Raw genomic sequence first — 16,417 nt, 5'->3', positions numbered from 1 at the left:
AAGAGAACCTCAGCCTGAGAGCCTCTATTGCCAGCCTCACCACTCCAGCCACTCCTGAGTCATCTAACTGTTCTCTGCTGCCACAGGCCTTCAGAGGCATTTCAAATGCACAGTTAGAGGCAGGCAAATGAGCTCTGCAAGCTGCAAAACGTTCATGCTACATGCAGTTCCGACAGGACAAAGGGGATGGGAGATGGGCAAGGAGCTTTGGATGGGAAGCTGCATTCCGGGGCCCAGGCAGGCAGCCTGGCAACTGAACCTCTGCACTGCCTTTGATCAAATGTATTACAGAACATCCTTCCACCAACAGTCCTCAGGGTGAGTATAGAAAAGCAGCAAACAGTTAGCGGATTTGCTCCAGGTCACAAAGCAAGCTCATCTCACAGCACCAAGATGAGGAGAGGTTTTTTCTCTTTTAAGAAAAAAAGAAAAAAAGAAAGGAAAAACTGTTCCGTGCTCTGAAAGCAGGTAATCAGATTATTAAAGTGCTTAAAAGTTTAATGAAGAAATCAAGGCTATTAAGCAAACATTCAGCTTGATGTCTCTTTTCCTTCTTACCCACCCTTCCTCAATGCATTCAAAATCTCTTTTTGCTATGGTATAACATGTTTGAACAGGTACTGAGATACAAACAAGTCTTGGCCCCATCTCATACAGAATGGATTGGTTGCAGATGTTCTCCTGCAAGCTACATCTTGCCTCCTGCAAGAGCATTCATCTCCAAAACACATCATTTCACCTACTTTGCCTGAAGCCAAAACTCAAAGGTTATTTAATTTTTAATATTTTTTTTATTAACTCTAACATACCTACAGCTGTGCAAGCAAAACCCCATCTTGTTTTTCAAGGCACAAAAAGGCAAGCAAGTAAGTTTAGATAAAAGTAATGAAGTTGGGGCAGTCATCTTTCTGCTCACCTCTGCAGGAGCCAACAGCAATGTCAGGGGCGCAATAAAACAAAAAACCTGCAATATTTCAGAGAAGCCTGACATATTTCACTATCTTCCTAGGACAAGTCAGACATGAGCTCATACAGTGGCAGGTGAGTCAGTGACGAGTCAGACCAGCTCCTTAATTAAGCTTTAGGGGCAGATGATCCCTCGAAGGTGTAATCAGATTGGTATGGCCAGTGGAAAAAGGTGCTGGGGGGTTGCGGGGGGCGGGGGGGGGGGGGAAGAAAAACATTTTAAGAGGCTGAGTGAACATCTACACCCTTGCTGAGCCATGCTGGGAAGGCTGAAGACAGCAAGCTGCCCTGAGACCCCAGCATGCAGGAATACCTGGCCATCCTGCATTACCCCCTAGCAACCAGCACCTGCCTGTGTGCTCAGTTCTGCCCCTCCAGGGAGCAGAGAAATGCTGACTTCCCCAGCAAGCAGGTCACACTGGGGTCACACTGTGGACACAATGCCATCCCGGGGGTCCAGTGTAAGGGGCACCCCAGGAGCTCCCCGCTCAGAGACAAGAGTTGCCAACAGCTCTGACCTATGTGGTGGAGAGAGAAGAGGTCACAAGGCAGTAATTCCCAATCACTATCAGAATCAATCTTGGCCAGGTGATTTATCAACGTTTAACATGCTAACAAAGCCATGTTTCTTAAGAGAAAGGCCCCCATGAATTCTGTGTTTCAGCAGCTTCTCTGAAATATGCCGCAAAACACGCATCAGAAGATCAGTGCACTGAAACAAAATAGCGCCATTAACCAGATTGAGATCAGCAGGGTGACTAACAGCATCAGAGCATTTTTGTTTCTTGACACCAGACATGCAGCATGGAAATGGTTTTCTTCCAGCACGTGTCCTTGCAAATTCACCCTGGAACTCATCTCGCCCATGCAGCTGCTCCTCCTGTGCTGCAGCGCTCCCTCTGAACACCAGCAGCATCAGCACAACCCAGCTCTCCCCATCTTTATCTTGCACAGATCAGTCTGCTGAAAAACAAGCCCAGAAAGACTCCAACCTCAAAAGGCATGGCAAAGGAAATGGGCAAAAATGACTCATCAGAGAAGTCAGCACACAAAGGGAATGCCAAATAAAGGTCAAATTTATGAATTCACTGTAAAAACTGATTGCAAAGCAATCAGTCCACATGCTTTGTCTTCATAAAACCTTACAGAACTAATGATAGCACTTCTGAAGATTTTCCCAGGGCCTCATCACTGACTGAGTATCAATACCACAAGAGGTTTTAGTAGGATATCTAGAAGGGCACAGACTGCTTTTTGTTGAAATCGTGTTTGCTCATATGCCTACAAGAACTCACCAAGAATGGGTCTAAAACAATGACTAAGAATGAGTTGTATGAGAGGTTTGCAGGAGAAGAGATGGGAGACAAGGAACTCATTGCAAAACCAGCCACCACCCTGCTGATGAACGAAGAAGGATCATTCAGTGCTCAGACACCGGACAAACATCTCACGGGAAGACTCTCTCTCCCACCCATGGCAATGCTGATGCTCAAATGCAGACAGAGCGGATGCACTGCCTGCCCTGCTGCTGGCTCTGCAAACACCCTTCAGGCTGGGCACCAAGCCCAGTGGCACTGCTCACATCCCCTCCCCATGGGAATCCCTTCCCCCTTTTAAGGGGGGTTCCAAGGAGCTCTGGGGGAAGGTCAGATAGAAAACCTGAGCTCACTTTTCTCCCACTGTAAGGTCAGGAGAGAGGCAGCTCCCAACCACAGCTCACGCAGTTGAGCTAATGAGCCCTGACAAATGGCAGGGTGAGTTTGTTAAGGCTCAGCACCACAGCTAACACAGCACTGGTACAGCCCTGTGCTTTGCCTAGAGAACAGGAACAGGCTATCCTTCTATCCACAGTCCCCAAATGGCCTGTGTGTCAGGAATTCTCACACCTGGCAGGCCCAGTGCTGGTAAAGCTCAGCATCTCAAGCAGGGGAAGCAATAACCCAAGCAGCAAGTTTTAGCCTGAAGACACATATCAGTTGCCTCAAAAGCTAGTCTGTAGAAAGACTCTGATGTCCTGTAAACAAAGCAAAACAAGAAAGCTAAAGCTAGTGATAGGGCACACACAGCAAGCAGCAGTGTCCAGTTGTCCCCCTGGGGGAACTTAGATCAGGGGTCTAAGTGTTTTACAGCAGAGGAGCACAGTTCTGTATTTGAGGGTGGGTATGTGGAAAAGGGGAAGAAGGGGAGCAGAGGCAGAAGGAATGACTTGCACAATGTTACCCAGATCACATCTAAATCCCAGGGCAGGAGGAGCTCTGAGGCTGGGCTGGGAGCCAAATGAAGGCAGTGCTGCTCCTGAGCAGGGCATCTCCCCTCCAGGGCATCTCCTCTCCCCAGGAGGAGTGCGTGGTGCACCCCAGGGCACAAAACATGCAGGGAGGAGAGCCCAAATGCAGTGTGGCCATCATGGCTGATGGGGAAAACAACAGGGTCCAGGGTCACAAAATGTAGACCCAAGTCCTGTCTCATTTGTTTAGGAAAGCCAGGTCAGCCTTCAGGTACTGTTTTCCTGTTTCTTCTAGCACATCTTTCACCTTTCCACAAAGCTGAATTTAGATGGACTTCAGCAGCTAACATGTATTGGCAGACCATAAAACACTGTTTCTTGTCAGACATGTAGTATTTTGCTCTGTTAAAAAAACTTTCACAGAACATATTTTAAAAGAACTAAAACAATACAAATGAGGGTGAAGCAGAACTCTCCTCCTAGGGCTCCACCAAGCTTTGTTGCAAGGTTTGAGTGTTATCTTGAACAACTGGAAATGGTAACGTTTGTATCAATACTCAGCTCTATTTGCAAGAGGATCTAAGCTCTTACTCGGGCAGCTATCCTGCTGTGTTTACAATAACAAATCTGACACACCTGCACATAGCAAAACCTCATGAAAAGACTTCCATTGCATAATAAAGTTCATGCTCTTTCTATATAGAAGCCATCCCTACTCAGGACACTTCTCTTTAAAACAAAGTAGGAATTTCTTCACAGTATATGGCCTGCCAAGCACGGCAGCTAAACCCTCAGCACACAGAGCATGACCAACGCAATACACACAGAATTATTCTCGCTTCAGCACACCTCCAAACTGCTGTGCGCTCTGTATAGAGTTGGCAGGGACATAATGCCTATGACAAAGGCAATATTTCAGCTGACCTAAAGAAAGGAATGATCATCTCCAAGGGCAGTCTTTGTCTACACGGTGAGCAATACCTCTTGCACCAGCCTCCCTGAAAAAATTTACCCAAAAGCAACTTATTCAACAGCCACTCAAATAGGTTTTGCGCCTTTTTTTTTTTTTTTTTTTTTGGTAAGGCTGAAATATCTTCTAACAGTGCTCAGTTGATGCAGTTTAAGTTCCAGAGATCAATGGTGTGGGGGAGACTGGCAGCTGTTAGGAAACCCTTCTTGCCCTGGAGATGCTGCCTCCCTTCTGGGCCAGCAGCCGTGACCTTTGGAAAGGTAAGGAGGCAACTGTGCTGATGCCTCTCTCAGCTCTGCCAGGCTGCTTTGCATGCCTAGCACTTGTGAAATCCAGGAGAGCTCAGCACCTTTTACATGCCAGCCCAGAGGCAGTCTCAGCATTGAATGCTACAAAAACAAAAAAAAAAAAAAAAAAACCACACCAAAAACCAACCAAACCAAATAAAAAAAAAAAAATCACCGAAAAACCAAAGCAAAAAAAGGAAAAAATAAAATTCCACTCCAAAAACTGCTGGTTCAGAAACTCTGGCACTTCTGGCACCTCTGTTTCCCCTCTCTAAAATGGCGACTCCACTCCTGATTTGCCTACCAAGCAAAGGTGTTTGCTGATTAGGGAAGTAATGTCTGTGCAGCACTTTGAAGATTTAAAGTACTACATTAATCCTACATGTTGTTCTTAGTAGAAGCCAATTTTTAACTTAGAGGAGGAAAAAAAAAAAAAAGAAAAGCAGATTTAAATAGTGACCCTCCCCTACTTCAAGATGTTCACTCATCTCCAACATCAGCTATTCTTATCTGTAAATGTTTTTTTAACCCTTCCTTCTCACAGTTCTCAGAAACCACAAGTCTCATTCAGCTTTTATTTGAAAAATGGCTTCTTTCCAGGCTGTGGCTGTTTCTTGTAAAGTTAATTCCTTTGGTAATATTGCTGGAGGCACATTGGTATGTTTGGTGTGTGTATGTACACATATATATTTTCCCCCTTTTCACACGGTGCTGTTTTTATATATGTGTAGTGAAAGATACCTAATCCAGGATTATGATTCTCTTTATTCCTTTCTCATGAAAGTAGGTGGGGCTTTTTTTTGTGCAAGTTGCACTGATGAAAATTATGTTTAATTATGCTTTTTCCTCTCCACATAGACAAAAAAAAGTCTCCTTAAAAACCAAAAAAAGTTTCTTGCACCTAATTTTTCCCCTCAGTTTTCCTTCAAAAATAGCTAAAACATTAAAACTTAAATTATGAAGAAGAAAAAATTTATGATGCCAGCAAAACTAGAAATTCCTTGTACAAAACAGCAGAGGCATCTTCTGCCCCAGTGGGGGACACAACCCCTCCCCATCCTCGGTTCTAATGCCTCATGGTTTTTCACTTGCAGATCCCAGGAGTAGTGTAGGATCCCTGCAGTGAGCTCTAACTCATCTCCAGTTACAGGGGGAGGGAATCAGCCACAAACATTGCAACCAAGAAGCTAAATCCTAGTGGGGAGAGGAGGTCATTCACACCATCTGATGCTTTCTCCCAGCAGGACAGGCAGGCTGGGTGTCCCACACTGACTGTGCTGTTTGAAGATCAGGGTACACACTCAAAGCAGGAAAGCCAAATTTTCAGGTCCCAGTGCTGACAAGTACCAGTTCATACAGTAAGTAAATAACTTCCCTTCTCACTGCCCGGGGTACAGACTGTCCCTTACAGCATGGTCCTGCACCACAGTTCAGCTCTGTCACCATGGAGGGCACTGGTCAAACAGCATAGAGCAAAACTCCTGCTCACACAGAGAGGCTATACTGCCTTAGGAGGATTTACAAAACAATCTAGGACATAAAAACGCAGAAAAAAAAAAAGCAAGACAGTTAACATCACAAGGCATTTTCTAGAAACTGCTCCGCAGGTCTGTACAGCTGCTTGTAAGGAGTAACAGAAGATGATAGCTGGTAATAACAACAAAATATACATGACAAAGATATTACGGGAAAAAACACAATTACATTCTAATGGGAACCTAATGCACTGAGATCTCATTTTACTCAAGCATAAAAACCCAAACAGAAGCCAGCAGTCCCCTCCTGACTGGTTCTCACAGGTGAACTGGTTCTTCCCAGCTTTGTGAGCTTGAAAACACCTCCCTGCCGTGAGAAAGGCACCTCCTTCAAAGACAATAAGCCTGGCTCCTTCTTTCCAGGTAGATGACCTAGGACTAGTTACTTATGCCTGAACAGCCTTGGTGTTAGGCCCTGTAATGTCACACAGAGGGAAACACACCTCAGAAGCTCCTCAAGCAAGAAAACACTAAAGTCACCTCTCCCTGCACGAGAGCGATGGTGGCAACCATCAGCGATGGTGACACTCGCCCTGCCTCCCCACCTGCCCTGTGCCAAGAGCCCACATTGCTGTGCTGCAAGCAGCCTCCTGAGGCAGGCACAGCTGTCAAGGACTTAAGGAAGCCAAATCTGAGCCACTTTTCACCTGAGACAAGCACACAAGTAGAGCAGCACTGCTGATCCACCACGAAGGCCTCAGCTTGCAGCACTGCACCAGCCTGCAGCGCCTGCATCCCAAACCGCAGCCCCATCCTCTCCTCCGCTGCCTTCTCCCCATTTGGATTGCACCATCCTTTCCCTTCCTCTCTGCCATAACAAGTGGGGGCTATCAGCAGTGAAATGAACGATGCTGGGGAACTTGCTGGGCTGCAGATATTTACTCCCAGAGCAGCCCAGAGGTGCCCAGTCTGTCTGCTGGGGGAGGGCTGCAAACCCCCTGGACTAAAGAGTCTCACAAGGACCCTTCTCAAGGGCTCTGTGCAAAGAGGCACAGCCTACATCCCTGCTGAATATGCGCCTCTGAGGAGAGGAAAACCCAAAATCTTCCAACAAGGCCACATTCAAGCCCTCTCTCCTGACAGCTTTAAATACAACATTAAAGGGTGAAACTGGAAAGCTCAAATCACACTGACCAACACCACCAAGCAACCACAAAGCTAAGATTCCATAGGAACACTCAGCACAGCCTTCAGGTATATCCACTGAGAGAGTCACCAGCCTTTAAAAAAAGTTTTCACTTATGATTCTGAGAGATAATCAGCAGTCAGGACATACTGGACACAACCGGAGTTACTGAAATGATGCACTATTGGAACAGATTATTTAAGAGAACGCTGAACACATAATTAGGAACTGTTGAGTCAAGGTAATGTACAGATCTAATTGCCCTTGCACTGCTTCACTATGCTTATGCACAGTCCTCTAATTCATTTTATAGAGACTAGGAAAAAATCTCAAATTTACTATGTGGATCTGAACACAGAATGTATTTAAAATAAAAATGAAATGAGTCAATCTGAAATAGGAATACTGAGATAGCCCAGCCAAGGAATCTGTTCTCTCAACCACAAAAACCTGTTATTGCTTGTGTGGACTAATTTAAGTGCATTCTTTTCAGCTTCCTTAAAATGCAGCTTTTCCAAATTCACTAACCCCAGCCAGCACAATCCACTTAGTTGCTTTCATGCATGTCACATACACTATTATCCAGCTTTTCTAGCAAAGAGAGTCTGAAATCTGAGCATTTTCTGATGGTTGAAGGTACAGCTGAGTTTACGGAGAACAGGAAAACCAGTGAGCCTGCCTGGAACACAGTTTGCAGCTTTGGAGAGCTCCATGTTTCATAACAAACCCTGAAAGGGCCAACCCAGCTCAGCTCCAACCTACTGCAGGGCATGAGAATAAACCACTCAACTCAGGTATTGCCAGCACCTGAAATTATGCAAGTCTCACAGGGCTCGGTGTCTTTCTCCAGCAGAATCAAAAATTTGCAAATAAATTTCAGTTTTCATTTAAAAATTTAGAGCAATTTCTGCCTTCTTGTGATTATCAAGAAAAGTTTTTAAGTATTTAGCAGATGCACCCTAAAGGCTCAAAAACCTGGGAAAGAATAAGAAGAACCTGTTTGTCTTTTAAAAGAGTCTCATGACTTATAAGGTGGTATCTTGCTTTTGGGGATGGGTGGACCAGATTCATTTTTTGATAGCTTGCATTTGGCAGTAATGTTAACTTTTACTTACCTTGACATACAGCTCTAATTTTTACTTTCCTACTGCAATCATGCTTTCCCCATTAACAGGTTCTGCTAGTGGCAGGTGATTGCCAAATATTTTTTAGGGGGAAAAGGGAGTGCAGCTGTTTATTTATTTGAGCTCCAGGTGGGAAAGATCAGCATGCAACTTCCACAAAGCAAAAAAAATCTGAGGTGGCACACTTTTGAAATGCCTTGTTTTCTTCTGCTGCAGAAACATTAGGAGATACTGCAATGCCCAGGCATATGGGAATTCTCCCACAATAAATGAGACACTATTCTGCTGAAGTTCTTACTTCACCAAGTTCAGAGGGCTTCTCCCTCAACCTCAACAACCTACTCTGTCTCATCATTACAAACAATAACTGCTTGTTCCTTTGCAGCATGGTTTTCAAGAAGGTTTTGTTGTATGAGGGTGCATGCGAGAAACTTTGTTCAATTTAGACTATAAAGGTTTTTGTTTTCAAACACTTCAATAGAGGTTCAATTGTTAAAGATTTTCCTTCTGAAAAGGCTGATTAACCTGCCTATATCCTTACTCACGTTCTGAGGTCATTAATTAAAAAAATAATCAAGGATGCTTATAAAGTCCTCTGCAATCCAATCTCAATTTGTCATCATTAATTAGATCAACATTGCATACAAATGAGACCTAACCTGATTAGACAGCATGTTTTACTGGAAATCCTACTGACAGTCATGAAAGACTTCAGAGAGAAAATCTGCAATATTTTCAAAGTGAACTGCTCATACATATGGAATCACACTGTCACCTAGCATCAGCTAGTGTTTCTCTTTGTAATTTTGGCCCTTTTTCTTCTCCCCTTCCCCCCCCCCCAATTAGGAACCCATCACAACCTTGAGCAGAGAAGCTGTCACAGTCATCTCCCTCCCAGCCTATACTACACAAATACTGCTGGATTTTGCAAAGGGTGTCCACTGTCCTAGGACAATAAACCACCCTTTCTGCAGAATTTGGAGGAGAAAAAAACAATACCAAAAAGTTTTAAGAAAAAGATGATTCCACATCTCTTTTCAGAAACATAGCATTTAGGTAACCAGCAAGTACACTCTCTACTTTCCTCCACCTCCAACGGAAGTAACCTTGGGATCTAAATGCACACAGTGGCTTGGAAACCTGAAGCACCTTCACAGGTCTCATGAGAGCAGCTCTTTGCTTTTTGGAGAAATAATCCATTCCTCTTACCTAGCTCACTGCCTTCACTCCCATGACCTAATCTGACATGACTCAGCCCAGAAGATCAGAGGAGCTCTGGTGAAGCACATTGTCAGCCAGGACAGCACATCCTCTGCCAGGCACCACCAACCCCTTCCCAGAAGGACACGGTGGGTCAGACTGGCTCATCCCCTTCATAAAGGGGAAAACGCAACACAATGGATTTCCTTACTTAATATTGTTATCCAGGGAACTGCAAGAAGGAAAATGGGGAAAAAAATAGAAAACTAAACCAAACAAACTAAGAAACAAGGCTTTCAAGTTTTGGACTCTTAATAAGGGTGGGGCCATCAAGTAATTACACTTTTAATAGGTCACTGCAGTGGAAGAAACTCTTCCAGTTGGGTAAGTTCCTAATCCATCATTAAAAAAGACGACAGGCATTAATCAAAGTGTATGAAGTCACATGGTGGGGGGGGAGCAACTCCAAGAACTTGCTCTTGCTGAGAGGATGGGGCAATCACTCCTGCTTTCATCAACATTTCATGCATGTTTCCACACTTCTCAGGACGACAGTGGGAAGCAGAGCCTTCACGTCCCTCCCCACCCACCCCACTGATAAAGCTGTCGAACGCAGATTACCAACTGCTCAAGAGCTCATGTGAAATGAGTTGGTGGATTAATTAGCAGAAGGGCAGAGCTCTGAAGATGGATAGATGCTCCACTTCACAAGGTGTATTGATTGAAGGTCCCCAGCCAGCACCACAGGACTGTCATCATCCACTGCAAATGTACAGCTCACTGCCAGCTCCTGCACAAGCAGCTAAATCTGGGTCACTTGGCTCAGTGCAGGGACACCTGGACCACACTCCCTCCTCCCTAATCAGACAGCTGTTTAAGAGCCCGTTCCTTTAGTAAAATACATGGACTTAGACCTGAACAGACTTGCAACATGCATGGGGAATACACTTCATCTGCTGGTCCACATCAGGGCAATGAAAAAGTAGGGAAGGCTAAATGAGCCTTTCCCCAGGCTGCACACATCTGATGACTGCAGTCATCAAGCAGTAATTTAATTTCTTTTTCAAAGTCAGCATGTAATCTGAGCTTTGACCACTACCTAGATCCACATTGAAATTCAGCCCTCACTTCTACCCCAAAAAGCCACTATCACTGAGGTGAAACATCTCATTTAAGCTTGCTAGTAGCTCTCTTGCCTTCATCTCTGCTGGAGCAACCTACTACATACGTTCAAGCCTCGTTTCAAAAGACTGCTTTTCGTAGTTGAAAGGACAGCATCAAACACTCTGGCTCCTTGCAGCTGCGTTAGATAATTCTTTGTACCACATGTATCAAAAGAGAACGTCTTTTCATATCTCCTTCAAAGGACCCTCTCCAGAACAGTTAGCAAAAATCCAAGCCAGCATTTTCTTGCTCTGAGAAAGGCAAAGGAGAACTGACCAAGAGTTTCCTTACCTAAAGGGAATTGAAAACAAATATTGTGTGTAGTGTAATAGGAGAAACAAGGACATAAAAACAAGTGTGAAGTACAGCAGAGTATCATTCCCCAGGCTGATGAGTAAAAAATGCAATTTCAACCTCACTTAGAAATACCTCACCCTTTTATGCATAAACAAAGGAAAATCTGGTTGTGACTGGACCTATCACATTTTAAGTTCACTTAACACAATCTTCTGAACAAAGTTATTAATGTCAGTTCTAGACAAATTTTAGCAGAAAAGGCTTTTAAAATATAAGGGACATAACCTTATAGTGATCTGTGGTTGTATGGCATATTTTTCCACATGAGAGCACGAGGGCTCTGCTTCTTTACTGGCAGCAGTAGCTGGGAGGTTTTTTTTTAGTGGCATTTGCAGCTAGATTGTATCTGAGATCAAAGCAGTTCCTCAAATTAAAAAGAAAAATAAAAAAAACCCCACACTATTTTAATGCTCTTAGCTTTTGGTAAAAAGTCTCTTTTTTGCTTAAAAAAAAATAAATTAAATCCTTGCTTTTATTTGGGTAGTGTGGAACAGGACATTATTCACTGCACCTTCTCCAAGTGTAGGCAGGAGAGGAAGGCAAATATTGAACATCTTTAGAACAGCAATATTCTCCATTGTAAACATCTCTACTCTAGAGCCCTGAACCACAACAGCTGGACTTACAGCTCCAGCAGTGCTGTGTCCTGAGCTATGAAGTCTCTAGAGATTGAACAACCAAGCCAGCGTCACCAAGGATCTACAGCTGGGCTTCAGGCTTCTGCCTTTTTTTTTTGTTAAGAAAAGAAGTGTTAAATAAAAAACCCAAAACACCAAACTAACAACAAAACTCCACAAGAAAACAATCCCACTCCCTTCAACAAAACCCCAAACAACACACAGGGCTGACCCGAGCTGGTGACACACTGGGGTTCCCACACCAGCTGCAAGAGGAGAAGGACACAGAAAATGACATCGTCACACTCCATGGGTCTGAGCAAGGAGCACCACCTCCACCCTGCTGGCACGGCCCTGCGTGCCAAACCTCATACAAACCCACGGATGTTGGAGAAAGCCAAGGGAAGCACTGAGGCAATGCTAATGCCCACCTCAGGTTTTACTCCAGTGCTAGGCCCAAAAAAGAAAGCCACTCATTTGTCGTGCGTGATCTCTACGTGACTGGTTTTTTGCAAGGCATTTTAGTCTCCTGGGATTTAGTGGTATTACTGAGGGTTAAATTCCCACCACACCCTCTCAGAGCAACCAAGATAAATGTCTCCCTTCTGTGTGACACATCACGCCCTGCAGAGGACTCGGGTCACTTTGCTCTTGCACAAGCCTGGGTATGTATTACATGATAAAGTCACTACGGGCAGGGGGACCAAAGGCAGCAAGGGATGCTGTGTCCTTACCGTCCATGTTGCTGACTTTGCTGTGCTGGACTGTTGAAATGATACATCGAAGCTGTGAGGTCCTGGGTAGTCTGTGTTGGAAGGGATGGCTGGGGAGGGAGAGAGGGCGTCAAAAGTCGAGCTGGGCTGGGCGTAGGGTGAGGGGGCCGTGACACTGTTCTGCGCGTGCTCCGTGTTGTACGGGCTGGTGGAGGAAGAGCCATTCTGGATCTGCTGGTCCATGCTGTTCAGGAGCCCCAGGTTCGTGTACTGTGGCTGCAGGCAAAGAGAGGCACAGGAGTGTTAGAGGAGCTGCATCAGCACGGGCTGGCCAGACATGGCACAGCCTCCACCACAGAGGATGCACAGCATCATCTCAGCACCACTGCTTGTGTCACACCAGGAGGGAGATTTGCAAAGGATATCTCCCACTTTACATTGGTGACTGAAACAGAAAGGAGCACAGCTCCTCCATACACTGGACCAACAGCAGAGCTGGGAAAACAGCCTGTGCATAACCGGGAGGTGATTTTCAGGGCAGAAAGCCATCACAGAGAGACAGGGTTGCCATGTCTAGCAACACAGTCAGACCTTTTCAAAGGTACTGCTGAAACCTGATAAAAGCCAGCAGGTCACCTACAGTGCAACTGGCTCTAACTTGTACAAGGCTACATCATCTTCAGCAGTCTGATGCTCTACACAAAGGCTATGGATCTGATCCCACTAGATAGGATGACAACAGGACCTCAAACTCAGGTGGTAACTGTGCTGAAATGTGACTCAGTGGAAAAACAGTTAGGTGCCACTATCTGCACCTTACATTCAACTCCCAGTGACCAGTCACAGATGGTGGTGGAGAATTAAAGTTCTCATCAAATAGAATGGAAACAGCATGGAAGGCTTCTTTTAAGAAGTATCAGTTGTACAGTTAAGTAGTAGTTAAGTGCTACTTAGCACTTTAAAAGCTTTCAAGTACAAACAATATAGAAGACAACAACTGGAAGACATCAAAACTACAAACCTCTAAGAACAGAGTTCAGAAAGGGCAAAGGTTAGATTAAGGAGAAGTTAACAGAAAAAAATACATCTAACACCCTAAATTCAATGTGTAGCCATGGTTCCCCATATCAAAGAGAGGGGAACACAGTTTAGAGGAAGGTGAGAAGAATAAGAAAATCCTTTTAATGCCATCCTGTAATGTGACAATAGATAATAACTTTTCAGCCTTGACAAAAGGCTATGAGAAGAAAGGTGGAACATGGCATGATACAAGGTGATAAATTCCTAGGCGACACGGAAAAAAAGCAAATACAAAATTAATTTTCATGTTCTCTTAAAAGAGGAGTTGGGGAATAAGCAAACATCTTGAGCAGAATTTTGGCTTAAACACACAGTTATTCGTCACAAAAGACGTATGCTTCACAAAACCCACAAATAAACACGGATTTTTTTTTTTTTTTGCCACAAAATGTCACAATACTAAAAGCCTAAGTTCGAAAAGGCAGGAAACAAGCCCTGCTTGAGAAAAATCCATCAAAACAAGTGTATCTGATTTAAAAATTCTGAACTACCAACGCTTGGAGCTGGGAAACTATTCTGGAGAAAGTTACACAACTGCCACACATTTTTAATCCTCCGAAGGGCATGGCACTGGCCAGAGTGACAGGGCAGCAGACAAGTGGGATTCAGTCAGATACACTGGGTTCACAGCCTCATCCCTGTGTGTGTCCCAAGGGCACTAACTGAGCCCTTCTCAGGGCAAGCAGCATCACAAAGGTTTGTGATGCCCATTCCCAGCAGCTCTGGGCTCAGCCAAGAATATAAAGGCACTTGGTTCTGCTGTTAGCTGCTGGCACAGCAGAAGGGACTCAGGCTCTTTCTCTGATCCAAGGCTCCAAGCAGCTCATGTCCCTTAACATCCTATAGCTCCAGTCCAACCCAGAGTGATTGAGCTCACCTATCTGTCAGTATTTCAGCTACTCTGCTCACAACTTCCCTCATCTTGCCAACAGTTGTTCCTCTTCTTATCAGCCACGAAGCAAAAGCTCTCTGAGTCAGAGCACCAACCACAAGATCTGTAACAAAAAGCTTTCTCAACACTGGGAATCCCAGTAGCCCTACTGAAGCTTTGAGTAGCACAACACTCCTCCAAAGACCTGAAAGGGAAGGGCACAACCTATCTGCTGAGCTCTCCTGGGAACTTTGGAAATGCCATTTAACATCCTGCTTTACCAGTCACTTCAGCCTTTCACAGAGGAAAATAGATGATTCCTTTGCAAAGATGAAGTGTCTTCTACGTGCCTAAAGACTTCACGCTCTCAGGCTGTACTTTCAGAATGAAATACAGAAATTTAAACCACCCACTGTAGCTCTTCCTTAGGTTTTTGTTTCACTAGAAGAAGCTAATATTTTCTGGGGGTTTTATTAAGCACTCAAGATGAAGCTGGCGCTCTGGGTCTTCAGTGAGGCACATGGGACCTTCCAGAGATGGATCAGCTCACAGGAGCTGTGCTGTGAAAGTCTGGGGGGAACAGCCGAGAAAACTTCATTTTGGAAGCTGGGATAGGCTGCAGAGAGAAGGGAGAGCTCATTCCCTCCCTCGCTCAGTCAGCGACTTGCTGTGTCCTTGGGCAAGGCACCTCTCCTCCCCCTCCACCCTCACCCTACTGCAGGCAGCAAGGTCTGCAGGGCAGGGATTGCTCCTCACCCTGTAAAAAGCCCTGCACTTAATGGGCCTCCTTTGTCTCAGGCCTGCAGGCAGCAGAGTAATAAAAGCAATTACATACTGAGTCCTAATCCTGGGTGAACCAGTGACTCAGGTTAGTCTTTTGCCCTCCTTGCCTCAGTTTCCCCCTCTGGAGCAGTGTGGATGTTATTAGTGCCCAGTATCCCTGTTAGATGGGAGAGCTTGTATTTAACTGGACTCAAAGCTAAGTAGTTGATGGGGGAGAGAGCAATCCAGACTGGTTCTTCTTCTCCAAAAGGAGATTACAGCTTTGGCAACACAGATGACAGTTATGTCTCATCTCCTGCAGGCTATTCACTCAACCAAGACCTATTTAACGGACTTTTGGTACACATCTTCCCTCGAGGCTAATTCCATATAGGAAGAGCCAGAATTCTGATGTGCTGTACTAGGAAGAGTCTTTTACCTGATCAATAATTTTGCATTTAAGCAAAAAACAACCCTCTTACCCCAGAATACTCTAGTGAGACCTGAAGACTTACAAAAATGTAGAAGTATCATTCAATTGTTTCATTCTTCACGGAGATTATAATCAGACACACTCCCTAACCAGCAAATGATGAGAAGACAGCTGTGATGAAAACAGTCTCCTACACCAGCTCAGACACACAGACAGCAGAACAATAGTGTTTCAGCTTTCACTTAAAAACTATTTCTCTAATCCCAGGCCACTTAAGCTACTGGGGAAAGATGGCCAAACAAGCGGTCAATGTTAACAAGACAGCACAGCCTGAAAATGCTGAAGGTGCTGCCTAGGATCCAATTAAACAAAAATAATAAAATAAGTGCCCCATTAAAATGTAAGATATCCTTCAGATATTCCAAGATCCTTTTCATTCCTTTCAGTCCAGGGACCATCTGTCTAAATGTTATCGGCGGAGCAGCCATTCCAGTGCATTTATACACTCACATGCCACAGCCGAATGCTGTGTCCCCATTTGCTCTTTAAATAACTATTAATCTCCTTGCACTTATCCTCATGCTGACACAAGCAGCTGTTGGACTCCCCTTCTGCTGCTTCGAGTCCCGCCAGCCTTTCACCTTCCCTGGCCCCTGGGTCCCTCCCCAGGCAGGTGCTCCATCCCTGTGACAAAGCCACCAGGTTTGCACACCCCAGCACTAAGCCCGGTCTCCCGGCTGTGCCCCAAGGCAGGCGCTGAGTTGTTTGCGCTCAAGGGGTCAACACCTGAACTGCCTGCAAGGTTTGGGAGGAATCTGATAAGGCTTGGGGAGGCACACGCCTTCTGACAACAGGACAATTAGAGGGGCAGCAGGCCCGGGGAAGGCACACGCAGGAATTCACACCGCCCCCCCCCCCCCGGCCCCTTGGGTGGGGAGAACAAAGAGAAGAGAGGCTGCAGACTGTCTGCAAGGTATTGCCCCTC

The 16,417-nt window shown here is 45.1% G+C and overlaps 1 protein-coding gene across 6 annotated transcripts in view; it reads right to left on the bottom strand.

The window, feature by feature from the left end:
- The window catches only part of LOC103815382 (tumor protein 63), a 67,153-nt gene that overhangs the window by 36,244 nt on the left and 14,492 nt on the right, over window positions 1-16,417 (bottom strand). For all 6 annotated transcript variants that reach the window (XM_050978189.1, XM_018912945.2, XM_009089140.3 and 3 more), the window contains exon 2: window positions 12,308-12,562. In XM_050978189.1, the coding sequence (XP_050834146.1) occupies window positions 12,308-12,562 (255 nt within the window). The remainder of the gene's footprint in view (window positions 1-12,307; window positions 12,563-16,417) is intronic.

Source organism: Serinus canaria, chromosome 9, assembly GCF_022539315.1.
Source record: "Serinus canaria isolate serCan28SL12 chromosome 9, serCan2020, whole genome shotgun sequence".
NCBI classification, from domain to species: domain Eukaryota; kingdom Metazoa; phylum Chordata; class Aves; order Passeriformes; family Fringillidae; genus Serinus; species Serinus canaria.
Note: the sequence above shows the minus strand (reverse complement) of the source record. Positions and strands in the feature narration are given on the sequence as shown.